Genomic DNA, 26495 nt, shown 5'->3' with positions numbered 1-26495 from the left:
ATCAGCACAGGCTTCTAGCCCAACACTCTTATGTATGGTTAGATGCATAGTTTATCTGCTGTGTTGCTATTATTATTTTTTAATTTTTTAATTGAATGTTATGGTTTTGATAGACTTGTCTGTAACCCACCCTGTGATCTGCAGATAAAGGGATGTACAGAAATTGACTGAATAGGTAAAGAAATGCTTGTCAATTTCATCCCAGAGGTGGCTTCCTGTTTCCCCTCTCACCACAAAAGGTTGCTGTCATGCCCCTCACTGAACAAAAGCAACATCTATATAGGTTTAAAAGTTTGGTCAGTAAGGCGATTTGTGTGGGTGTGATTTTTGACGGCAGATGGATTCCTGGTTTGGTTTCATAATCCAGAAAGCTTTCAGAATAATGTCTTCCCCTGGAAGGAATCTGTCTGGATACTGGAATACCACCCACTCCCAAAAATGACATGCACAGGGATCTTAAGATTTGAGTCATCTTACTCAGCCCTAACTGAAGTTGTTTTTACAGAAACCAAATCCACTCTGAGCAAAAAGATAGGCAGTCCTCTGACATCACAATCCAACTGGCACAATCCTGCACAGCTTCAAGAGCCTTCTCCATTCATGTTGACTGCAGTGGTGATGAGTGAAAGCCAGCCAAACGATTCCCAAAGTAAATGCCATCTCAGACTCAGCAGATAAGCCACTATACCCTCAAGCTGCGCCCCCTCTCCATCCAGCAATATGGGCATAAAACTGGCCTGCCTCACAAGGCTGTTGTAATTTAGAGATAATGTATGCAGAATGCTCTGAACCCTTCAAAGAAGTGCTAAGAGTCACCATAATCAGATGCATGAAATACCAGTGTGCATACATAGAACAACCTCCCCCAACCTGGTGCCCTCTAGTGCAACTCCTACCAGCTCCAGCCAGCACAACCTCCTCATTCCATGTCACAAACTGTTTTTGATATTCCCCATGGTTGCAAAAGCAGCTAGTCATGGAGCATGGCTGAGAAGCTGCTGTCTGAGAACCAGGAGTGAATCACACAGTCCTTTGGATCCTGTCCATTAGCTGCATCATTCCCTCTTCAAAAACAGCTCCTCAAAGAGCAATCCGTAATTAGCTTAGATGAATTTGCAGCGATGGGCATGTTGCGGGGGTGCTCCTCCTGAGAACACACATATAGGGAGAGGGAGGGAGGTCCAACTACAGAGCTACAGGGATTCTGCTTCAACCGAACAGCAGCTGAAAGGCATAAGGCCAAGAGCAATCCTTTGTCAGTTGCCACCCCTTCTGAAGCCTAATGCTTTCAATACCCCACTGCCTTTTCTGCCTGGATCAAAGTCTGCAAAAAGACTTCCAAAGAGAGGGGGAGTCCACTCCTAATTGAGCCAACCGTTTAACTTTTTGATGTACTTTGAAAAGAATTCACACCAAGGAATTTAAATACTATTGCACCTGGGAGGTTTTTAAGCTTTACAAAATAAGGGAGGGTGTTTTGTGCTTCAAAAACCCAACAATACTTCCAGACGACAATAGATACATGCAAAAAACCACTTTGCAAAGAAGGGGAGCGAAATTGCTAGCCAATGCAGACACCATCGTTTCTGGTAAGTCAAAGGGGAGAAGGATTGCAATGTGATGAAGAGGAGGGATTCTTACCTCTCCAATCTGTCATGGTGTGGTGCAGTCAACACAACAATGAAATGTGAAGAGCACGCAGGGAAGACGGGAACAGGCACCGAAACACACAACAGGGAACAAAATCCACAATGGGAGGGGAGATGAGAAGGAAATGGAGGAGGAGGAGGAAAAACAACTCAGAGTTAATATATGAGCAAAAACCGGAACGTGGGGGGAAATAAAAATGTATTGTTTTATTCAATATATTAAACAGATGAAACACAGAACAAAACCTAGGCTAGGCTACCATAGATTAACAGTGGTTAAAGTTTTACCAACTAACTTCCAAATAGCATGCAAGACAATTGCATGGGGTGGGGGAGAGCCTGAAATGAGGTGATAAGAACAATCTGTATGATTCCTGGCTTAAGCTCAAAATCACATGACACAGAAAAGGAAATTAGCAATAGCAAAGGGATTTGTGCCTAACAAAAATCCTTTGCCAAACTTAAATGTAGTTTCCCCTTGCACTGATCTCATCCCCACCCAGCCCTGCTCTGATCGGGTGAGAAAACGGGTTCACTCCCCTAAGCAAAGGAACTCACTGCCTCCTATGTCATGGGCCAACCCAGCCCCTGCCCAGCAGTTATTCGCTTCAGCAAAGGACCTAAAGAAAAATTTTGTCCCAGGCTATTAGCGGAGTTGAGGGAGGGGGAGGGTTGTTGGGGATCCTGGAACAGGAGGAAGAAGTTGTGATTCTGCGATCTAGTTGAGATTCCTGCATTGCAGGGGGTTGGACTAGATGACCATCAAAGTTCCTTCCAATTCTATGATTCAACAACCCCTGCCAGTCAGTGTAGACAATACTGAGCTAGCTTGACTAAGGCAGCTTCTTATGTCGGGCGGAGGAGTTGGTAAGTCTAATGCATTTGTGGGGACTGTGATCTTTCAAAAAGCTGGGGGGGTGGCAGCTAAGTATATCCCCTTCCTCTTCTACAGCGAGGGCAGATTGCAAACAATCTCCACCTAAGCCCTCCATATGATACCCACAGACTGCACTGAATCATTGAAGGATGGAGCCAGGGAATCACAAACCTGGGTTGACTGTGAGACAGCCTCATCCATCGCCAGAGCCCGTTGGCGGACATCCTCCTTGATGCGGGAGTACATGGCTTCTGCCGTCAAGTATTTCTCCTTTACCATCTCTCCTTCTTCTGGGTTCAGCTCACTCAGCTGTGGCCCAATTTTCAGCAGCTTATCAATATGGGGTTTGTGTTCTGCAATCAACTCTCTCAGTTGCTGCAAAGAGAAGAATTGCAATGAGACTCAAAGATGATACCTCCCTGCTTTATGCATTTCACTACACTGTGATCCCAGGTTCACAAATCAAACAAAAGTGCAGATTCTGCAATTAAACCAACTGCGTTTATTGGCTCCAAAAAGCTAAAGAACTTGTGTTTGCTCAGCATCATGTGATAAGATGCAGAGACCATATTAACCTCGAGCTGTAATGCTCAAAGCCAGCCTGGTGCCCTCCAGAGGTGTTGGACTACAATTCTCATCTCCTGCAGCCAGCAGACTGTGCTAGCTGGCATTGGTGGGAATTGTACTTCAAAATATACTGAATATATACTAAAATAAAGTGTGGAAACACTGGGTGGAATTCAAGGTTGCGCTAATGCAATCATTCCGTCAGTGCACGCATTTCTGCTAGCCAGATGGAGCTATCTCCCCTCTCCCCTCCCCCACCCCCAGAGCTGCTCTGGGTTTCTCCCCAAAACTCCAGAGTGGAATTGGGAGAGGCATAGGGTGCAGAGAGCAGTCTCACTGTGCTAGTGGGAGTCCTTGTGCTAGCTTCTGCTACTGCACTAGGTTAGCTGAATCCGTCCCAGACTGAATTCATAATCTGCATTGCAGAGATCTTTTATCACTACATGATTCAGTAACTACTTCTACCGTTTTCAGCAATAAGATGAGGGCATTTGTGATGCCCCCTCTCTGCTGCCTTGGGTAATCCAAAGGGGATCCAAAGAGAGTTACGAGGGCAAATTTAACTGTCTTTCCAAAATTCCAACAGGGCTTTGGGATACAAAACCCGCACCCTCCTACCCAACCAATCACTAACTCCAGTCTTTCCCCTCCTTCCATTCCCTAACCCACTTGCTTCTCTAGTTGACTGCTGCCCAGTTTCCACATGTTCTGCTCACCAACCTCCCTCAGCTTGCAAATGTCCACTTGCAAACAACCTCTGTCCCTCAGGAAGGGCCCCTGGCAAAGCTCAGCAACTCTCCTGAAGCCAAATGTTTTCATGGTCCACACATTTGGGGCTTGCCTTATCGCCCGAACACAGAGGGACTTTTGCTTGCCTCTCACAATCAGAGTTCTAAAGGTCTATAGTTTTTTTAAGCCACACAGATTCATACCATGTGTGTCTGCAGAACTTTTTTTTGAGGGGAAAGTCAATGCAAAGTGGGGAGCAGGCTATTTCCCCCCGCCACAAGCACAAAAGAGAAAACTAAAGCCTGCAAATTTAGCCTCATATCTCAGGTTATACAGGTGTGAGAAACTTAAGTTTTACAAAACTGAAAGCTGGTGGCCTGGGCATTCATGCTTCTCTCTCATGCCCCCACCCCCTTCTTACCCTCATGTCTTCCTGCTGCTGCTTGAGGTGCTCGTGGTCAATGGCCAGAGGGGGCAACTGCCCAATCAACACCTGCGTCTCTTCCAGCCAAGGGTTGAGCTCTTCGTAGGTCTCCCAGAACTGGTTGACTAAGACCTGGGCACGCTCCAAGCGGGCGTAGCGCTCTGAATTGAGGTGGCTGATGTCATCGTACTGCTTCAGAAGACACTCCGTCTTCTCCTGCAGGAAGAGTAAGATGTGAAGCTCAGGGAGGAGGTGCAAGGATTAAGAGACCTAGGAGATGTCGGGTGACGGTTTTCATGACCCAGGTCAGCAGGTCTGCTCCATTCTGTATTCATTTTCTTATATGACTGGATTATGTTCCAGTCTGTTTTCCTAAATAAATCTCCCCACACTGCCTCTTGGGCCCTTCACATAGCTCTTGCCACTAGCCAACAGGCACACATCATTTGGTACTCTGAATTTTGGATATAATATACTTTAAGAGGAGGGGAAATGGTCTATCTGAGTCAAAGAACAAAAGCAGATGCAAGGAATACCAACTTGATTCTTTTTATTTATTAGTTTTATATCTCACTTTTCCTTCAAGGAGCTCAAAGGGGTGTATATGGCTCTCTGCCTCTAATTTATCCTCACAACAATCCTGTGAGGTAGGCTCAAAGATGATGACTGGCCTCAGGTCACCCAGTGAGCTTCCTGGCTCAGATTTGATCCCTGGTCTCCTAGGCCCTAGTCCAATATTCTAACCACTACACCAAATCGCCTTTTGCTTTGCGCTAACTAGACATTTCTACCTACTGGCTATAAATGCATAGTGCCACTTCCAATAGCTAAGTACTAGCAAACAAAAAACAAAAAAACTTGGTTAGCCCAGGGGCAGGACCACTGAAAACATGCACCAGTAAAACAAGGCTGGCCCCTGGCTGAGTGTTGCCTTCTGTAGCTTTCTTGTCTCTGACTAGAGCAGCCTTAGTCAACCCAGTGCCCTTTGGATGTTTTGACCTACAACTCCCATCAGCCCCAGGAAGCACTGGGGGCTGCTGGGAGTTGTAGTGCAAAAGCAACTGGAGGGCAGCAAGTTGGTGCATGCAGGACAAGAGATTTACCTGCAGTGTGGCTTTCTGTTCTTCCCCACAGGTTCCAAAGATCTCATTCCGCTGGCTGAGCAGCTCGTCCACAGAATCTTTGTGTCGGATGATGTCAATAGAGAAAGCCTGAAAGGTTGAACAAGCACAAAGCAATTTTTGTTAAAAAGAAGTGGGTGATGAGAGACGGCGCAAGCACCCTGCATCCATCCTGCAATGTCATTCTTGGCCTGACTGTAGCCATTGTGCCTACGCTTATCAGGGCCATAGGGTTCAAGTCTGCCTAACTCTAACCATCTAGTATGATTCGAATCAGCCTTTGCCAACCAGGTGCCCCCAGCCAAATGCCTTTGGGGTACAGCTCCCATCATCCTTAACCCTTGGCTGTGCTGGCTGATGGGTGTTGTAGTCCAAAACATCCGGAAGGGACCATTGTGGGGAAGGCCAATTTAAATTTCTATCCTACCCATCAATATGGTGGTACCCAAGACAATTAACAACAAATAAGATAAAATACAACTTGAAGAACAAAGCTGTAAAATAAAAAAAAACTGCAAAAAGCCCACCGCAGACTTGTAAAAAACAGATCAAGGAAACAGCCCGTTAAAAATAATAAGAACAGAATTGGATGCAATATTGCCCTGATACAGTCTGTTCTGCTAAGCTGGAGTCCGGATGCCCCCACTTCCCCAACTCCCTTGCCCACAACACCTCATCCAATCTGCCCAATCTGAACAGCAACTCAGATTTTATTCAGAACCACCCAAGCCCGCTGATTCCCCCTCCCCCTTGTCCTCCTTATCCCTGTTGAGATCAAAACCCAAACACTGAATTGGTTCCAGAAAAAGCCAGTCATTCTTTAGACCAACTGAAATCAGCAGACTATGTAAGACAGTCATTACTAATCTGCCCTGGTGATTTCAATGGTCTGGACCTAACCTATGGTTTCATCCATGATGCCTTTAGACCACCACACAACTCCCAATGCCTCAAGAAATCTCAAGAGCTCCAGCTGATGCTGATGCTTCCGTGTTATTCTTCCCTGGAAGCACCCAGCCTCTCTCCTGGCTTCCCAGCACTCAGGGCCATCATCTACTCTTCTGCAATGGCACGGTTAAAAGTACCACTTTGCCCTCCAGCTCACTCCATCCAACAAGCGTTCAACCCAGAGTCCCGCACCTTTTGGACCTGAAGCTGGGCTGTAGTCTGGTCTTGCTCCAGGCGAATTGGGCCAAGCGCCATCAGCTTCCGTTTCGTCTCAGCAACCCAGGCAAGCTCTGAATCAGCTGCCTGCTCATACTGTCCGGGGAAAAGAGAGAATTTAGAGCCGGCAAGACACAAACCAGAAGAAGCCTGGCATTTGCCTTTGAATGTGGGGCAACTATGAGGCTGCATGAACATTAAATGAAGAGCAAGGTGGGGAAAAGGAGGTTTTGGCTAAAGCAGTACATTCGGACCAAGCTGCAGTTTCCTCTTAGCCACAACATTGCTTTCTGACATACCCACAAGCCCCAATGCTGTTCTCCAGATGCTGCTGGGACTCAGACTCTTCTTAGTAAGGCCAATGGACAGAGGTGATGAGTCCATCAGCAGCACCCAAAGGGCCACGTGAGAGAAGGCAGCTTCTAAGCAGTGTGTGAAAATAATTTTAAGTTCATAAGTGCTGAGAAATCAAAGCTTTAAAACTACTAGCCCTGTGCAAAGATGGAAAATTCTTAGGAATCAACATTAGTGTTTCAGGCACTTGACTGATCAAGAGATGAGATTTACGGAGTTAATTCCATATCTGAAATGAATGAATGTGTGTGAGAAAGCTTGAAGACCTGAAGCTTGTGGTTTTTTGCTTCACTATTCTCGAGTGGAAACTCTGTTTTCATCCAGTTCTCCATCAATGACTCACTCAGTACCCTTGAAACTGACCTTGGCCTCGCTAGTGTTACTCTGTCCGCAAAGCAGAAGACAGCCCAGAAAAAGGACCACCAAAGACAGGCTAGAAAAATAAACTGATTTTACAAATGTTTGATTCCTTGATAATATGCTCCATGAAGAAACATTACGTTTTGTGAGTTGATGTGTATCCTGTGGGTGAGATCACGTGCTTTACTGACTGGCTGTACACATATATTTAGTTCTTGTTTTGTGTTTGTGGCACATTGTACCAGTCCCGATTACAGCTTACTGAAGGCAAAGTCTCCTGTCATCTGTGTGGAGGAGCGGGACCTATGTTCTTTTTAATTTAGAAGCCTGCCCACTCCCTGCCTCCTCTGCACCAAGCCTTTTTCCATAGAAGGTGTTTATGAGGGAAGAAACAAGGACCACTAAAAAAGCAACTCTCAAACTCTACCTGCTGGGACCTCTGTATAGCAGCATCTATTTCTTCCACCCTTTGCTTGATGGTGTCACTGATCATCTTGTAGCGCTCATTAGTATCCGAAACCAACTTATCCAGCCCTTCGCGGGCACGCCAGGGCACCAGCTCCAGGAGGGCACGGCTGACTTCGTTCACAGTATCCAGGATAAGCCTGTGTTCCATCACCTCCTTCTTCAGTTCCTGCAAAAGAAAAGGAAAAAAGGTCCGGCTGTCTGTGGTTGTTAATCCACTTGCCCTTTGGGTTGTACACAAAGGGTATTTTTTCATGATCAAAGACCGGCACAGGGCCCCCTGATGTTGGAAATCCAGGCCTCCATTTGTTGAGATGGACAGAGGTATTTCATTTGTAGTGGAAGGAAAGAGGAAAGAACATTTCCCATCCCAGCAGAAGTGGGCAAGGCATCTTCCTGGCTGTGGATCACAGGCCAGTGTATGATAACAACCACTTTTACTTGCAGGTGCTTTAAACTAAAAAGCAGACATAGCTGTGTCAGTCCATTAAAAAACCCTCCAAAGTCTGCAAATGCCTTTATTAGGACCAATCTAAAAGCTTCTAAGCTCTCCATAACTCTTCAGAATATCACACAAAGCTGGGAGTATGGACAATTTTTTTTTTAAAAAACCCCCAAAACCCAGGGAAGTAGAGCAATTAGCAAGCCATGAAGTCAGCACTTGTAGACACATTCCAAGAGGAGGATTGCAGACGGAGAAGGTTCCCTCTCTGATACTACAAACAACAGGTTACACAGCGAGGCTCATTTGGTAAAGTAACAATGGCTTCTTGCCTGCTGAGAAGTCCTAGAGAACTTACAAGCTGGTCACATCTTTGTGAGTTTTTGGTCCGTTAGTTACTAACTACTTAGCACACTCCCTGTTACTACCAAAGCCCACTCTCCTTTGAAAACATTCTGCCTGAGTGTGGAATGGCTCCTGACCTTCTGCCTCTGCTGGAACTGAGGGATCTGCTCCCCGACAGGAGAGTGCCCTCCACCCGACGTCAGCTCCTCTTCCACCAGACCCATCCAGTCTGTCAGCTCCTCATGCGTGGACTGGAACTTGGTGGCCAGCTGGCGGGCCTGCTCCAGAGTGCGGAGAGCCTTTGAGCTGGCTGTGGTGATATCCGAGTAGCGGGTCTTGATGCCGTCCAGCTTCTCCTGGATGAGCAGCACCTCTTCCCCTGCAGGGAGCCACCAAGTGTTTAGCTGCAGCAAGCTCTAGTCATTTGGTTTAGAGACTTCTTTTGTTTTGCCACTTTATCTGTAGGCTTAGAAACTACTTCTCAAACAAAAGCTACCAAAGTAGAATACAATAAGATTAACTCCCCACATGTTATAGACTCAATAAGCTAAAAACAATAAAACAATTTCTATACTTAATGTTCTAGAAAATGACAAGCCTTCTTAAGCAAAAAGCAGCAAATACTTGGGATTTAAAGCCCCTGCTTTCAACCCCACTCCTGTTTGCCTGAAGCAACCCTTTATAAGAAAATAAGAAATGAAGTGGGTGAATCTTTTTTGGGGGGAAAGTTGTACTATGTTCTGCAGCCATTGGTACAGAGGAGTCAATGAAGAATGACAGGAAGGGTTGTGGGGAGCGCAACATGTTGGCTAGCCTTACCTGTGGTTTGCTTCAGAAGGGCCTGCCCGTTCTTAATGGCCTGGTCTACATTCTTCTTGCGGTTCACAATCTCATCATTCAAGGCCTAGGCAGGGGGGGAAAAACCTTGTGTCAAAGGCGAGTTCCCCTGGAGAGGCTCCTCTTTGACCAAAAAAAGTTTCCCCCACTGGGGCTCCAACAACATTAGCACATAGACGGAGTAAAGGTGGCACCCAAGAGACATCTGTGGCTCCCTTCCACACAGGAAGCCTCTGGGAGGGGACACAGAAGCAGCCTGAAGCCTAAGGAAGGCAGGGCATTGATGATGCTCACTACTTCCACCAAAAAGAAGAGGAGGGAGAGTCTTAGGCAGACCACCACTGCATCAAGCTAGGAGGAATACTTACACCAGCCTTTCCTAACCAAGTCCAAATGTTCTGGACTACAAACCTCATCAACCCCAGGATCATGGGGCTGATGGAAGCTGTAGTCGAAAACCTATGGGGAGCGCCTTTGGGAAGGGCTGCTTTAAGTAGAGGGTGGCAGCCTTCTAAAAGGCTTAACTGGGACAAGGGTTGGTCATCATTCTCTCTCTTTTTTTCCCTTTGGCACAGCGATAACGCCGGTTTGTGTGGTGGTATGGGGCAGCAGCAAGGGTGGGGCTGGTGTTCTAGGGAGATATTAATGGCCCAGATCAAAATCAAAAGACTCAAAGCAACAGAAACAAAGGAAAAGATAAGAAGAATAAGAATACATCATGGAAGATGGGAAAATATAATAATAATAATAATAATAATAATAATAATAATAATAATAATAATACATCATGAAAGATGGGAAAAGGAGTCAGTACCAGGTGGTCGGCATGCTGCCTCTGCAGGATGTCCCGCTTGTAATCCTTGACGGCTACTGAGCTGAGCTTGTCCTCAACCTCAGCCAGCCAGTTGAGCACCTCCACCTCGTCCTCCCCAAAGAGCCGGGCGTTGGACAAGGCCTGGTCAAGAAGGGCAGCCTTCCGGCCACACCGGTCGCAAACCTCTGCATACCGGGACTCAAGCAGGTCAAGCTTCTCAGCCAGCGAGGCCTGCTCAGCCTGACAGCTCAAGGAGGCCAGGGACTGTCCAGTGTTGACTGCCAGAGCCACAGCTGAGCCATGACTCTCTATCTCCTCATCGAGGGCCTGGAGATCCGTGAGATGGTTTAAGAGAAGGGGGAACACAAAACAAGCAGACAGAAACTTATGACTGAAAATGGAATAAACGGGAAACAAATCTAAAACAAAACTGAGAAATGAGCGTGTCTGATGATCATGCAAACTCAAAGTAAAAATATCCACCCACGAGGGCAATAACATATATGAAATAAATTGTTTAAATAAAGAAAAGTGAGAGATGGGAGTTTTGTTTCATTCTTCTCTGGAGGCCAGGTAATCTCATGAACAGGAGTTATAGCTGTGGCTGCTATTTTCATAGCTTAAAGAGGAAAAGTTACTGAATTTGGGAAAAGGTGTGTGTGGTGGGGTGTATCTCCCACACAATTCCCTTCTAATGAGCCAGGATTCTTCCTACCCAGAGATCCCTGATTGACACCAACAATGATTCCTTCTTGCGATTGGCTGAGCTGACGTGACAACACTCAAGTGTTCAAACACGCTAAGGCTGCAATCCTATACACAATTAGCTGGGAGTATGTCCCACTAAACCCAATGGACCTTATTCCAAGCAGACCCATCTAGGATTGCACCAAGTGCAGGATTCTAGGATTTAGTGATATGGGCAATATGCTAGGAACTACTAAAGTTAAAAACCTAAGAACAACCCTGCTGCCGGATCAGTCCAATAGCCCAGTATCCTGCTCTTATTCTGGCCAAATGAATGCCTGTAGGAAGCCTGCAGGCAGGACCCAAGTGTATCAGCGTTCTACCTGTCTCTGATTCCCACACCTGCTATTCAGAGGTATACTATGTCTGACAGTGAAAGCAGAACATAAGTCATCACGGGTAGTAGTCATTGGCAGTCTTGTCCTGCATGTTCTGAGGCTCAACATTTTGCTTGGATACAAACCATGAGACTCTTCATTCTGAATTCCAACCAACTCAACTTGGCTTAAGGATTGTTCCGTTATGACATGCATGTTTCCAACCTCCCCCACCCCCACCCCCACCCCCAAATCTTATTCAGGTACCCAGGTTCCACAGCAGCCGCTATTCTTACTGAAGTGCCTACTGCACAGTGCTCCCCCGTCACCCCCACATTTCACAATTCCTTGGCAACCCTTTGCCCACCTTATGCCGGCTTATCTGCTGCTGGATTTTGGCCGTCTGAGTCCCAATGGGCTCCGAGTTGGCCAGTTTCTTCTCAGTCACCGACAGCCAGTCAGAGATGGGCTCTGATGTCTCGTGGAACTGCTTGGCCAAAACCAGGATCTCCTCCAGCTGGTTTTGCCTGTGGCAAGAAAAAAACAAATCCATCAGCAACAATGGGGGGGGGGGGAGCGAGGCAGAAGATGAGGCTACTTTGCCATTCCTGCAATAACAAAGAATGAAATGAGCACCCAGAGTATTTATCCTGAGAAAGTTGAGCAGATAACCAGGTTCAGCTTTTTCACCAGGGATTCTGCTAGAAAGCATTTTAAGAGACTTCCAGGACTGGCTGGAACAGCCTTCGCCAAGGTGATGCCCTCCAGATGTTGGCTGGGGCTGATGGGAGTAGTAGGCCAACATCTGGAGGGCATCATCTTGGCAAAGGATGGGCAAGAGCCTCTAGGGTCATTAACTTCACCCCCCTTTTTTGAAGACAGGATTAATGTATCAAGAGCCTGCTTCATCAACCTTTCGGAGTTCGAGAGTGCCAATAAGATTGCTGAAACATGTAGTCTGGCAGACACTGCATAGTTGAGCTCCCTAAAAGTTTTTAACAAGGTCTCTCTCCCCAAACACTTCTGAATAAACTCAGCAGTCACAGGGTGAAAGGACAGATCCTCTTAAGGATCAGCAGTTGGTTAAAGAACAGGAAACAGAGTGTGGGAATAAACAGACAGTTCTCACAATGGAAGGAAGGAAGCATGCAGTAAAGTTCCTGAAGGATCTGTGCACTGGAGCTGATGGTGCCCCTGAACTTGTTCAGGAATGATCTGGAGACAGGAGTGAGAAGGGAGCTGACAAAGTTTGTGGATGACACCAAAGTATTCAGTATGATGAACAACCAAGCGGGCTGTGAAGAGCTCCAAAAGGATGTCTCCAAAACAGGGCAGGGGGTAACAAAATGAGAAATGCAGTTCAATGAATATATGAATAAAGTGATAGATGCATGAAGCAAAGCAAAGCAAAGCAAAACAACAACAAAAACAAAAACAAAAACAACCCCAAAACCTTAATGATATATACACTGATGGGGCCTAAAGTGGTGATGATTGACCAAGAAGGGAATTGTGGGTTCAGTGAAAATATCAGTAATTTTTGTAGCCCCATGCAAAAGATCTGATGGTCTGAAATTTCATGTTTAGACATGGTGGGGCTGAAGAGGAGTGGGGTTCCCCCTTCTCCATGTGAATGAAACCTATCTAGGAAATGTGGGAAAGCCAGGAGGTGGGGGAAGAGACACACAGCTTGAAGAAATTGCTGATAGAGGCCATTTTCACAGATGTTGCACTTGACTCTCTGTGGAGTTGCTGGAATGCAACTGCCAGGTTTAAAAAATATTAATGATAACCCTTTCCCTGGATTTTACACTTCCATTTAATTCCAGAGCTGTGCAGAAAAGCTTCTCTCTCGCACACACACACAGCCCCCTCCCCAAAGCAAAACAGAAACTTCAAGGGACAGAGGGAGGGAACCTGTAGCTCTCTATACCCAGAACATGGTTCCTTAGCCCTTTTATTTGTCTGTGGGTTGCTTCACATATGTGGGAAGGCTGTATGCATGCAGTCATGCGTAATGATGAGCCCACAGGTGTGCCAATATAAACTGGGTTTGGAAGAAACACTCCATCCCAACCCCAAGTACTTGAAAGAAGGAGGGTGAGGTAGCAGCTTGGGGGTAAGCTAAAGGGCAGCAGAGAGTAACACAGAGCTGATGCACAGGTCAAAATCCACTAACATAAAGTTCTCCTGCACTGACTGCCTCCTCTGAAATGAACCACAGCTGTTATCTGTTCTTTCACAGCTACCATTCATTGAAAGGGGACCTCCCACTTTTCCTTACATCTGCAAGGGAGGTCTTGAGGACTCCCCTCCACAGACATTAAAACATCCTGGACTGGCCCTGGATGGCCAAAGGTTATCTGCTACCACTGCTGGTTTAATTGGTATCTGAATTCTGTATTTTTGTTTTATGCCGATTTAATCTTACAGTTTGATTTTGGTTTATACTGCACATATTTCTATCTTGGCATCTTCAAGTGAAGGGCAGATGATAAATATTTTAAAGACGAAAGAAATACTGTGGCACAGAAGCGTGTTCCACACGTGCTGCTCATGGTGCTCTGGGACTCACAGGATCAATAGGGTTTTTGTGTGTGTGAGTTTTACAAGCAAGAGACTCTCCTGCAAGTAGTGCATCCCATCCTGTGGACACAGTTTGTATTCTTCAGTCCTGCTAACCACATTCAGAAGCCATATGGCTCAGAAGTTCAGAGTGATTTCATTCAGAGCACAGGCATGAGACAACATCTTGTTTTGCAAAGTTATTGTGTGCAATGCACAGGCAGTCACAGTTCATAAAATAACTCGTGTTATGAAACAGCAGGGTTACCAGAGCAAAGGGCCACAGCTCAATGGCAGAGTATCTGCTGTGCATGCAGAAGGTCCCAGGGGTGCAGCCCCCAGCAGCATCTCCAGGCAGGGCTGGGAAAGGCTCCCTGCCTGAAACCCTGGAGAGCTGCTGCCAATCAGAGTAGCCTGTACTGAGCTAGATGGACCAATGGTCCGACTCAGTATAAGGCAGCTTACCAAAAGAACATCAAAGTATACTTCGCTGGGAGAGGAGAGCGCAAAGCAAAGGTCACTTTCTCCTGCTTCAGTGCTAAATTACAACAGACAAGCTTGCATCCTACAGGCCTTGTAGCTTACCTGGCTGTAGCTTTGTTGAGAAGTCCTGCCCAGTGGCTTCCAAGGCTCTCCAGTTGGGCAACTATCTTCTCCCTGTCTGCTGGTTCAGCAGACTGAGCTATTCTCCCACCCTCTGCTTGGATCATCTCGACAGTAGCTTTCCGGTCATCCAGGAGACGCTGGAGCAGCTTTGGAATAAAGTATTAGAAAGTGATAATTATTCTGCTAAGGAAAGAATTACCCTTCTGCTTTCAGTAAGGCCAACAGTCCCCAGAGCTCCCCCTCTGCTAAACTCACATTTCCCTCCTACCACTCTTTTAACTGTGCCCTCTTTCTCCCCTTTCACTCACCACCATCAACTTCAAGTTCCCAGACCTCACCCAACAAAGGCTGCCTTTTATGCCATTCCTAGTGGGGGCTGTCTCCACACTAAAGGTTGGGTGTCTGCCCCCTATATTGTCCCCTCTCTGTTCTGCAAAGCTCACCAGCTACCAACCTCTTTCCTTCCTTCTCCTGCTTATTTGACATGGCACAGTTGGTAGATAGAAGCCGTCTGCCAAAAGGAAAGCAAGTGAAACCTTTCCTGTCAACTGGGGATACCTGGGGCCGCTGGTGGAGCTGAGTGCCCAGAGCAGAGAGAGGCCATGGAGGGTCCTGCCAGCCAGCTGTGCTCTGTGAGTTCAAGGTCCCCTGGCTTCCAACTCCTCACCTTTTGCTCCTGAATCTGAGCCTTCACTACTTTATATTCAGCAGATGGCGGCTTCTGGTTGGAGATGAGCTCCTCTGTGTCGGCCAACCAGCTCAGCAAAGGCTCCAAGGCATCCTGGAACTTTCCACAATGCAACAGGGCTTCCTGCAGCTGTGCAATCCTCTGCGCCACCTACATTTTGCCAGAACATAACAGTCACACATATATATTGCTACAGAAGCATTTACTGGTCAACCATTTGGAAAGAGTGCTTCTCAGATTCGCTTCATTTTCACAGTCACTGTGCAAAGTAGAACATTACTTCTCTTGAGTTCTTCACAGCCTAGGACCCTCGTACCTACGGGACCGCCTCTCCCAGTATGCCCCACGGAGGACCTTAAGGTCCATAAATAGCAACACCCTAGAGGTCCCGGGCCCTAAGGAAGTTAGATTAGCCTCAACCAGAGCCAGGGCTTTTTCAACACTGGCTCCAGCCAGTGAGACCAGGGCCCTGCAGGATCTGATTTCTTTCCACAGGGCCTGTAAGACAGAGTTGTTCCGCCTGGACTTTGGCTTGGAGTCAGTTTGATTCCCTCCCCCTCTTTCTTTTTCCCTTTCTCCTCCTGCGATGAGGCTGCATTTTAATGTTTTAATGTTGTATTTTAATCTTGTTTTCAAGTTGTATTCATTCAACTTGTTTTTTGTTATTGGTTGTTAGCTGCCCTGAGCCCGGCCTTGGCAGGGGAGGGGAGGGTATTATTAATAAATAATAATAATAATAATAATAATAATAATTTTAAAGTGACTAATAACATTTATGTAAAAATCGATTTCCCAATAATTGGTCACTCTCTAGGATGACAAAGCAACAGAATCCAGAATGAATCTATACAGAGAGAAGCAAACACAACTCACAATGGTGGACAGATCCACTGGGGGACACAATTATCTCCCACCCCCAGCCACTTCCCTAAGAGTGCCCCTTTTACCTTCTTTTATACGCAGGAATAGAAAAGTACTTGAAGACAGTGTGTGTGTGTGTGTGTGTGTGTGTGTGTGTGTGTGTGTGTGGAAAGGCCCACATCCATTCTCCATGCCTAGCACTAGGTGGCCTGGTGTTCACTGACAATGATCTTCACTCTGCTCATGGGCAGGCACCTTCCTCCTGCATCCTAACAGCTCCCATGCAATATAAATAGTTGAAGTGCATTTTAAATCCCACCTTTCTTCCATCGTGGAACCCAAAGTGGCATACCTGGGGTTCCCAAGGCATCTCCCATCCAGGCATCAACCATGTTCAGGCCTGGTTAGTTCTGCAAGGTGGTCACCTTGTGTGCCTGCAGGCTGTATCCCACTGCCCCTCCCAGCAGAAGGACGTTGTTAGTAATGCCGAGGAGCCACCAAGTGCAGCTCACCTTCTTGTTGAGGGTGTTCCAGCGGGTGTTGATGTCCTCCATGTCATGTTCCAAGCCCTGGACGTCACAATTCTTTCCCGCACTCTGGATGAGTCCCTGTCCGAGCCCATTGACTTGCTGCAGTTTTGCCTGAAGGGGGTCAACTTGCTCCTTCTGGAATGTCTGAGGAAACATGGAAGCGGGAGATGGGGGAGGGAGAGACAAAGGATGTCAACCTCCATCACAAATCATCAGTTGTCTTACTTAGCCTTTTTATTTGCTATAGTTTTATCAGGCCGGGAACTCAGGGCAGCATACTGTACATGGTTAGCCCCACTCCAATTTTATCCTAACAACAAATAGATGATGCATTAGTGGAGATTCTTAATGTCCCAAGGTCAAGATGACTGGCTGTCAGTGAACATCAAGGCTATCGAGGGATTTGAATCCAGGTCTCTGTCAGCACACAACATTGATCTAAATCTAACACCAGACTGGCAAGAAGCTGCTCAGTACTTTCGGGCACCCTCGGCCTGCCTTGTACCCCCAAGACTTTTTGACAACAATTCCCATCATTCCTGAATATTGGCAGTGCTGGCTGAGCTGATGCGAGTTGCAGTACAAAATATCTGGAGCACACCCAGTTGATGAAGGCTGCCTTAGGGCAATCCCTGGAGGCTACTGGCTAACCATTTCATTCTGTCTCCAGCTGTGGCTGAGAGCATCTCCTACATATGAATGCCAGACTTCATTTACAGATCACACCAACCCATGAATGAAGCTTGCAGACATAGCAAGTTAATGAGAATGGACTAGCTTACTAATTGGCTATCAGTATCTTGAGCTGAGGATATAAAGGTATTTGCAGAGAGGAATCTGGAGATTTGTTTCACTTCTGGAAAAAGGTTTTAAACACAAGCAAAAAGAAAGAAAATACTGTGTGCAGCTGAGCTATAAAGGGTATCTCTGTAAAAACCAGCCAGCCAACCTGATAGACAAGAAGAGTGTTAGCTCTGTTGCATTTAGAGCTGGGAGGAAAAGTCATGGCAACAAATGAGGCTGTACTGAAACACAACATGTGGCCCTAGAAGGCAAAGTGGCCAGCAGCTACATCTCTCTCCACCACCACCTCCTGCACCAGAAAAGCCAGATTAGCTACACACCCACACTCCTCTGTAAGCTTGACAGGCATAATTCACTCTCTCTCTTGGAGAAAAACTTATCCACCTTCCTCTCTCAACACCACTGGAGAGAGCACCACATTCCACAGCATGTTCACACCAGCTGCACAACTGCTTCCTATACACTGCCTTCCACATGCACAAGGTATCACAAACATACGGAAAGTTTGCTGCATTATCACTCAAAAAGACAAAAGAAAGACGAATGCAATTGCTCAATCTCCAAGATCTTCCCACAACCTTGTGAGAAAAAAAAAGCTCCATAAGGCAAAGCAAGGTTTAGAAATAAAGGGAGCGAAGAAGGTGCGAGATAAAATCAGGAGAAGGCTGTTCCTATCAGGGAGCCCTGGATCTTCTGAAAAGTACCTGATGACAGACAAGACTCTGACAAAGAGCTGCCATTTCTCCTTCCCAGGAAAGGGAGGCTCCTGTGAAGGGGAAATGGTAGCAGAGGAGGAATTAAGAAAAAGGGGAAGGCAGGTAGCTCCTTCACTTGGGAACACTACAGCAGAAGAGGCCATTTAGCCATGTGGGCACGTGAAACGCCAAACCTCTGCAACTCCCAGGAATACATATGATCACAGGTAGGGAAGAATCCAATGGCTGGAATCAAGAGAGATTCATATGAACACAAATTCCTACACAAAAGATGCTTCCATGTTGGAATTTGCACTGCCTATTCAAGGCTCAGGAAGGCAATCTCATCCAAACTGCTCACTGTCTAGCTAAAGCATCCCTGGAAAGAGACCCTTGGCCCACTAAGGACCAGTTTAGATATGTTTTGGACTGCCTGATTCTCAGCTTGTTGACTCCCAGCTGCACATGTAAACTGATCTCAGTGACGACAAGCCCTGTGTGTTTCTGGGAGTTCTGATAATATACCATGATAGAGCGCACGGCATGTTGCTCTTTCATGTCACTTGGTTCCCTCCCTGTGGAATGGGAAGAACAGTGGCCTGCTTCACACAGAGCTGGGCAAACTCCAAGGAACCATCAACAGCAGCCACAGTGGCAGATGACATAGGACTGCTTGCCCTGGATGGTTGCTAAACAGCAGAGGCCCAAAGCCAAGCTGGCAGATGGAAATTAAGGAGGATATACTTTATGCTGCAACTTCCTTTTGTAGGGACAGAGCAAAGGATGAGTTTACTAAACCTGCATCCCAATCCCTTCTGCCTCACTGGCTCACTGTGCGCAAAATTTTCACTGTGATCTTCAAAATTCTTTATAGAGGGCTGGATTTACTATTTTTTTATTTAATGAACACAAAGGAGTTATGTGAGTCAATAAACACCTGAAGGTTTGATGCTGTCCTGGAGAAACATCAACTGTCATTCCAGCGCCTTCCCCTCCCCCCCCCACCTGACCATATCATTCCTGTTTGATTGGTCTAGCACCTCATTCTCTTCCCAGCTGCCTCCCGCTCCTCTTGCTGCCCTTTCTCTTCCAGAACTTCCTTTTAAAATGCACACAGTCCCTTCTCCTTCAGCTCACATTGATTCAACTTATGGGAAGGGCTGTAGCTGCATGGAAGAGCACCTATCACAAGATGCAGGAATAGTCACCAACCTAGATGGCTTTAAAAAGATTAGACAAATTCACAGAGGAGAAGACTATCAATGGCAATTAGCCACAACGGCTATGCTCTGCCTCCATCACTGCATTCAGGTCCAGGCTTCCCATCTTGCTGGCCAGCCGGAGAACAGGATGCTGGATTAGTCAGTTCCTCTGGCCTATCAAGGCTCTTCTTATAATTAACTGCTTTGCATGCAGAAGCTCCTAGATTCAATCCCCAGCATCTCCGGGCATACTGTATTTACAGGAGGAAAACAGGGCAGTTGCCCAGGGTGGCAAATTAAAGGAAGAGGCATTGCATTTAATCTGTTGGGAGCTGCCCAGAGTGGCTGGAAACCCTACTGGATGGGTAGGGTATAAATATATTATATCATCATCATTATTATTATTATTATTATTATTATTACCACCTCCCCACTGCCCTGCAAGACAGCTGTGTGAAGAGCACCCAAAGTGGTCAGAGGCCACACTGAGAGTGACACTCAAAGGGTAGCTGCCCTTGAGCAAACTCCTCTCCTCAGAAGGAGGCGAGAAAAAGGGCAGAAGAGCCTCCCATCCCACCATGCCCTTCGAGCCACACCAGCTGCATGCAGCCCCTGGACTGGTTCTTACTCTTTGCACGAAGGCTGCCATCATGCACTGCAAGAGACAGTTCTGTGCACACCTTACTTCGGAGGCAGCAAATGTTTTCTGCTTGGGACAGAAGACAGAATAAATACATTCACTGTATCCAAGTAGGGGTGGGAAGGAATCCCTAGAGACCTGCTGCCAGTTGTGTAGATCCTCCTGGGCTATATGGACCAATAGTCTGATTTAAGATTAGGCATCTTCCTACATCCTGGCAGCCTTCCTTTGGACCTCCATTTTAAAACAAAAAGTTGTCTTTAATGCTTCTTCTTATTGGGCCAATATCTATTGGCATATCACTGAGACCAGGTGCAAGGAACCTTTCGCCCTCCAGATGTTGCCAAACTGCAACTCCCATCAGCTCCACAAAGCATGGCTGAAGACCAAGGATGGTGGGAGTTGTTGTATTTCAGCAACAAGTTGAGGTTCCGCACATCTGGTTTAGGCAAGGAGTTTTGTGTTACTCGAAAGCTACAGACATTGGTTCAGTTATAACAGAGAGCTTTGTCTTGCTGGGATCCTGCCAAAATACGCCACCCAGAAGAGCCTCTTTCTCATGCTTCATTGGGAGAATCCTTTTTTTTATTAACAAGATTTATCAGGTGCCTTTCCAAAAGATCAAGTCAACACACAGCAATTCTGTAAATATCATATTAAAATGCATGATTTGTGCAGGTGTAAGTGGTAGAATTCATCTGCTGTGGCATTTAAACACAATTACTTCAAACTACAGACTTTTGTTTTATAACAAAAAAAATTAGATGTGTGATTAAATCCCATAGGGCATTTAACCATGACCGAATGTATTAAGGTCCAGAGCTGAAAAAACATTCAAATTTCAAGCAGTGCATTACGCAACATGCCCCCCCCCCGCAATTTCTTAGTACCTGGTTGCTGGTTTTTTTTTAAGCTGCTGAGTAATTGCTAGAACACAAGACTCCCAGGACGAAGTCTCTTATTCATCCAATAGCCCTGAATCACCACTATTTGTGAGTTTGCCCTACCTCATAGGGGTGTCATGATAAATGGGAGAAAGAAAAAGCACGCTCATACTCATTCACAGCCTCTCCAGGTGCTCTGGACTCCCACTCCTGCCAACATAGACAATGGTGAGGGATGATGGGAGTTGTAGTCCAAAACACCTGGCAAGGTAGTTTTTGGTGATCTTTAAGGAGCCCTTTGCTCCCAGGGGAAAGTGGAACATGAAAAGTAAATCAGCAGCAAAAACCACCAAACTGAAGCAATAAATTGCTCTGTTCGTAAGAAAATGAGGAACAGCAACACATTTCTAAAGCTTTGCAGCCAGCTAAAGATTTAGCAGCCACTTCCAAACAAAACTGGGCCCAAACTTCCCTATGGTTTACGGAGGGCCCTGAGCGAGACAGCTGTGATGCAAGGCAGCAAGAATCTAAGCTTGGAAAAGTCAGGGGGAAATGTTTTCCTCCCTTGCAACATTCAGCAACTTGTCTCCAGAAATGGGAACATGCCAGGATATTAAATGAAGATGCTGTCCAGAGCTATAGAGCCATTCTGCCATAAGAAGGATTGATGGCAACATAACAGCAAACGACTCACCCAGCCCTTCTGCTGGGACTGCTTATTTTATATTATATATTTTATAGATAGATATAAATGGAAAGGGCCCTCCTACATCCAACAGCAGCCAGCCACACACACACACACACACACACACACACACACACACACCCCAGACCGATAAGCCAGGCATGCAAGCTCTCGGAAAGGACATGCCGCCACCTCTTCCTACACGCTCCGGCCATAACCTCAAATACAAAACTTATTTTTAAAACGAACACAGGAGAGGACTCCAAAGCATTTCGCTCTGTTCAAGCAAAATCCCCACCCCCACCCGCAATCAGGAACAGCTGCCATATTTGGGTGGGAATGATCCAGAAACCAGAGACAGGTTTAGTGGGGGAGGCTTAAAAACGCAAAACCCAGCCTTAACAACCGCCTCGGCAGAAAATACTTGGAAGCATAGCTTAGAGCTTCAAATACAGAACGCGGAGAGGATGCTAGAGCGCTGGCTGGCTAGCTCTCACTTGGACAAAGGCGCAAACCTTTCCCTGATTCAGAGAAGCAAAAGCAGCAGGAGGAGGAAAGACTGGAGGGCAAAAGAAAAGGGAGGACAGACACTAACTGCCTTGCATAGGAGGGCCAGCATGTGGCCCTTTTCCTCACACCAGCCTTCCCCAACATGGCGCCTTCAAGACACACTGACCTACAACTCCCGTCAGCCCCAGTCAGCACAGCCAAACTGTAGTTCAAAAAATCTGGATGGTGCTACACTGGGAAGGGCCATTTTTAGACAGTAAATATGTGAGGGGAGAAAAGGGGGGGGTCTACCTCTTCTCACTCTTCATCTTAAGACTCTTACCAGATGCAGAAATGGATGGCTTGACAAAAGTACCTTCTTCCCATCTAGACCAATGAAAAGTTTTGGCGAACTTAAAAGCTTCTGTACCATTTTGTGACATTTGGGTTAGCCCAACAGAGAAACTAAATGTGCGTGTGTTTGGGGTGGAGAATGCCAGTCCGTGTTCCTATTCACAGGAGTCAGTGTGGTGTAGTGGTTAGAGTGCTGGGAAATCAGGCTTCAAATCCCCACTCAGCCATGATGCTCACTGGGTGTGGTCTTGGGCCAGCCACTCACTCTCAGTCTCACAGGGTTGTTGTGATTAAGAAATGGGAGAAGCTTGTAGGCTATATTGAGCTTCCTGGAGAAAGGTGGGATATAAATGTAATGAATGAATGAATGAATTTGGAAGCAAGTCCTGCAGAATTACCCAGAAAATAAACAGAACTCATCTGTTTGTTATTCTCTGCTTCCCTGCCCTCCTAATGATGCTACCAGGCTTTCATTTACAAGATGCTTCTCTCAAGACTCTTTTCTAGTATCCTGTTCCCATTCTTCATGGTAAACCTGCTGACCTCTTTCTCCTACCTAACAGCTGGTTTATATTTTATCCAAGTGCAAATGCAACACACACACACACTTGCAATAAATGTATCATGCAGACACACCAATCAGAAAGCCAGGAGAAGTCATGGCTTCTTGCCTAATGTACTTGGCCGTTCCCCATCATCACACAGCTAAAGTGAGAATGGAGGATTAGACCAGGAAAACAAGAGATGGTCGAGTAAGTGGCAGCAGCTAAACACTCTCTCCCTAGTGCAGTTCCAACCATCCTGTTTGGGGGCTCACAGCTGCTTTGCACCATATTAAAAAGTGGGAGATCCTATCTCATACCTAGCAGCACAACAGTTTGGCAATGTGTGAAATGCCCCATAACCCCTCATAGCTTCTCTTCTCCCCTGTAGAACCAACCATGGCAACAGCTAAGAGCACCTTCCATATACTTCCCTGGCTGTTTTGACCCTGGGGTGTTGAGCAAATATCTCCCACTCTGGGCACCATAGGACTGATAATGTTTTCTATCAAATAGCTCTCTCTCCTCAAATAGCTCTCTCTCCTCAGACTCAGCTGGACAGACTGTAATAAACCCAGAGCGATAATTCATGTCAGTTTGGCTTAGCTTGGCATCCCCTGCTTCCCCCCCCTCCACCTTTCTTCCTAATTACAGGTCTGAACTGTACAGTCTTGGCTGTGGGTGCTGCATTTTTTCACTGAGAAAAACTCTGCCTTCTGCCCACAGTTGGAGACTGTTTTCCACACGTGAATTGAACACTACATCATAGCCCTTCTCAAGCCTCTGGCTACTTCTGCTTTTCTTGTTTTTCAAATGTGCAACTGTCTGAAGCGTGAGAAATTGCAACCAAGCCAAGTTCCTAGGCAGGGGGGAAAAACCAACGTCATGACAGTTTAAAAAGTACAAAAAACTAGCTTAGCTTGGTTGACAACTGTCAAAATCAGTATCCAAAAGAAAACAATGCCCTTTTATAGACGTTTGGTGCTGCAAACAGACTTGGCACAAAAGCTTCTCTTTTCCAAACCCCTTCTTTACTTGGAGATTTAAATAAAAAGTTTTCAGCAACTTCTTTTCTTCTCTATGGATTTGAAAGAACCTTGACTAGGCAGTTGGTTGGTTTTTATCATTTATGTAATGTTGTTAGCTGGAATTTGCCTTATACTATTTCCCTCTTAGCAACACATTTTCCCATCTATGAGCTCTGCAGCTACCCACACTTAATCACAATCTTTCAGAAGAAAATGTATAATTTGCTTCTAAGCGCATGAACATAATGCTACTTGAATAAGTCAGTTCAAGACATTGGTGGTGGCAAGAATATTTTTACGTAAGCAAGATAATGACAGGTTTGTTCTTGTTTGAAACCCTCCCCACACCTGAAAAGAAAAAGAAAAAGAAACCCACCAACCCAACACTGTTTCTATCAAGACCATTAAATATGCCTACAAAATGTAACCCCCTTTCAAAGGGAAGGAGAACCCAAATTTTAACAAAAGGGAGAAAAAGTCAGGCATGCTTTGTACTCCAAATCACATCAGTCAGTCAACTATGGATTAACTCCTCGCTTCCTCCCCAACTCCCTTCCTACAAAAAAAGTAATTTTATGTCTGATATGGCAGCATGTGGGGACCAGGGGAAACAAATACCTCATTATCTGGAACCAATCCATCCGTTTCAGCAGGAGGCCCTTCAGCAATGAGGGAAGAAAAGGAGGTACTTTCTGAGTCTGGCACAGCAGAGGTCAGCTCCTCCTCTCCACTTTCAGGTGCTGCAGAAGAGGGCAGCTGTGGTGTGCTGCAAACTGTATCCCACACTGCTCCAGGTGCCAGAGAGAAACCAACTTCTGGTGGCTCTGGCACACCATCTGCACCCAATGGCATAGAGATGGCAAGGCCTTTAATTGCTTGGGCCACCTGAACAGGCTCCTTGGTGGAGGTGGACATTGTGGCATTGGCCAGCTCTTCCAGAGCAGGCTGTTCCTCTCTACTTAGAGGCATATTTTCCAAGGAGAATGGCACAGAAGCAGAGGATATCTCCTCTGCATTTGGTGAGAATGGTATCAGGTCCTCTGCTTTGGGCTCCAAAGTGACTCCTGGAAGACCATCTTGACCACAAACTTCTTTATATCTGGACAAGCAGACAGCATCCACAACAGGCCCCTCTGCCTCTGGGGTTGAAGCAAGTGAGGATGGCAAAGGCAGGGTGGAACATGTTACAGCTTCTGGACCATCAGTGATAGAAGGCTCCACTCCAGCAGAAGGAAAGGGGTCAGCAAGCACCTCTGGGCTATCTGGAGGGGCATCAAGAGCCTTGTCACTAGGGAGGGGACTGACAGAAGCAGATTCCTCTCCAAAAGAAGAGGCCAAGTCTTCTGAACTGGGCTGTGCAGCAAACAAATCTTCAACAAAAGCTTGTGAGTTGGTACAAACAAACTTGGCACTATATTCCTCATCCTTTGTTATCTCACTGTCCCTGCTCTGCCCAAAAAGGAACTCCAAGTCTCCAGGTTCCAAGCAATATCTCTTCTCTTCCACTGGGCTGCCTTTGGCTGCTGCTGCTGCTCCCTGCTCAACTACCTCTGGTGTTTCCTCCTGGAGAAGGGCTGCACTCGCTGACACTTCTCCATCACACAGCAGCCTTGTTAAAGGCTCAAGTTGACACACAGCCTTCAAGTTCTCAGAGGAGCCTACATGTTTTAGAGGCTCCTCAGAGTCCCGCAATACAAACTCACTTTGTGAAGGCACCCAGGAACTATCTACATCCTCTATGTCACTAACGTGGCCCCCACAAAGGAGGTTTTCTTTATCCAGTTCTGCAACTTCATCCTCAGAAACCAGCTCTGGGACATCCCAGTTGGAGAAGTCAGTCCTTTCTGATGGGTTGAGCTCATCGCAAGCCTGCAGCTCTTTCCCCATAGCACTCACCATCTCTTTTGCAAAGTCAAAATCTGGTTGGGAGTCCAGCTCCTCAGCAGTTGTGGCAAGTTCATCATGGCTCGGGGATACCTCCTTTGCTTCATAGCAAATGACAGGCTGCATTTGCTGCTGCTCAGTTTCTCTGCCAATGGCAAGAACATGGATGCAAGGAGGTGGTTCTCTACAGCAAGGGAAATCAACTGAAGCCACAGGTTCACTCATGGCAAAGTCCAACAATCCTTTGACCCTCTGGCTTTCTGCAGGGTCATGACCTGCCAACAGTTCTGCCCCATACTCCTCTATCTGACTAACTAAGGATGAGAGTGATTGTTGGGATACAGCATCTTTTTCAAGCGGAGGACTGGAAGACGTCACCTTTTCAGAGTCACCAGAAGTTTCCCGTTCAGAGTAGCACTCTGAAAGGGTAGCTTCTGCTGTACTTACTGCTTGAGAACCACATGTGGCATCAAAGTCTTCCAGATCTGAGACCACAGCAGAGTCTGCCATGCTGACTTCAAGGTGAGTCAAGGGCTGGGAGGCTCCTGCCAAGTCCTTCTGCATGTCCAGCCCTTCTGAACACTGATTATCATCCTGCACCTCCAGATCACCTGGAGCCACTCCATTCCCTCCTTCTTCGAGCATGCAAAGCTTTTCTAGTTCAAGGAACATCTGCACAGAATCCGTGTCAGAGAACTGCTCTGGGGCAAGAGAGCTGGCACAGGCTTCTAGGCCAGAAGCAAATTCCTCCTCTTCCACTTCGGCTGCTACAGCTTCAGCATTGCAGGCACCAGCCTCCTCCTCCTCCTCCTCAAGAGTAGCGTTT

General features: G+C 46.5%; 1 protein-coding gene across 16 annotated transcripts in view; it reads right to left on the bottom strand.

Moving 5' to 3' along the window:
- MACF1 (microtubule actin crosslinking factor 1) overlaps positions 1–26495 on the bottom strand; it is a 300044-nt gene that overhangs the window by 32298 nt on the left and 241251 nt on the right. For 15 of the 16 annotated variants that reach the window (XM_081870354.1, XM_081870346.1, XM_081870345.1 and 12 more), the window contains 12 exons: positions 16445–16606; positions 15051–15221; positions 14363–14529; positions 11580–11739; positions 10149–10475; positions 9317–9401; positions 8635–8876; positions 7673–7879; positions 6508–6627; positions 5350–5457; positions 4244–4462; positions 2698–2901 (listed from right to left, as the gene is read on the bottom strand). In XM_081870354.1, the coding sequence (XP_081726480.1) occupies positions 2698–2901; positions 4244–4462; positions 5350–5457; positions 6508–6627; positions 7673–7879; positions 8635–8876; positions 9317–9401; positions 10149–10475; positions 11580–11739; positions 14363–14529; positions 15051–15221; positions 16445–16606 (2172 nt within the window). The remainder of the gene's footprint in view (positions 1–2697; positions 2902–4243; positions 4463–5349; positions 5458–6507; positions 6628–7672; positions 7880–8634; positions 8877–9316; positions 9402–10148; positions 10476–11579; positions 11740–14362; positions 14530–15050; positions 15222–16444; positions 16607–26495) is intronic. The other variant, XM_081870352.1, reaches the window with a different exon arrangement.

The sequence above is a fragment of the Podarcis erhardii genome (genome assembly GCF_964252035.2).
Source record: "Podarcis erhardii genome assembly, chromosome: 7".
Classification (NCBI taxonomy): domain Eukaryota; kingdom Metazoa; phylum Chordata; class Lepidosauria; order Squamata; family Lacertidae; genus Podarcis; species Podarcis erhardii.
The sequence above is the reverse complement of the archived record's forward strand: the minus strand, read 5'-3'. Positions and strand labels throughout refer to the sequence as shown.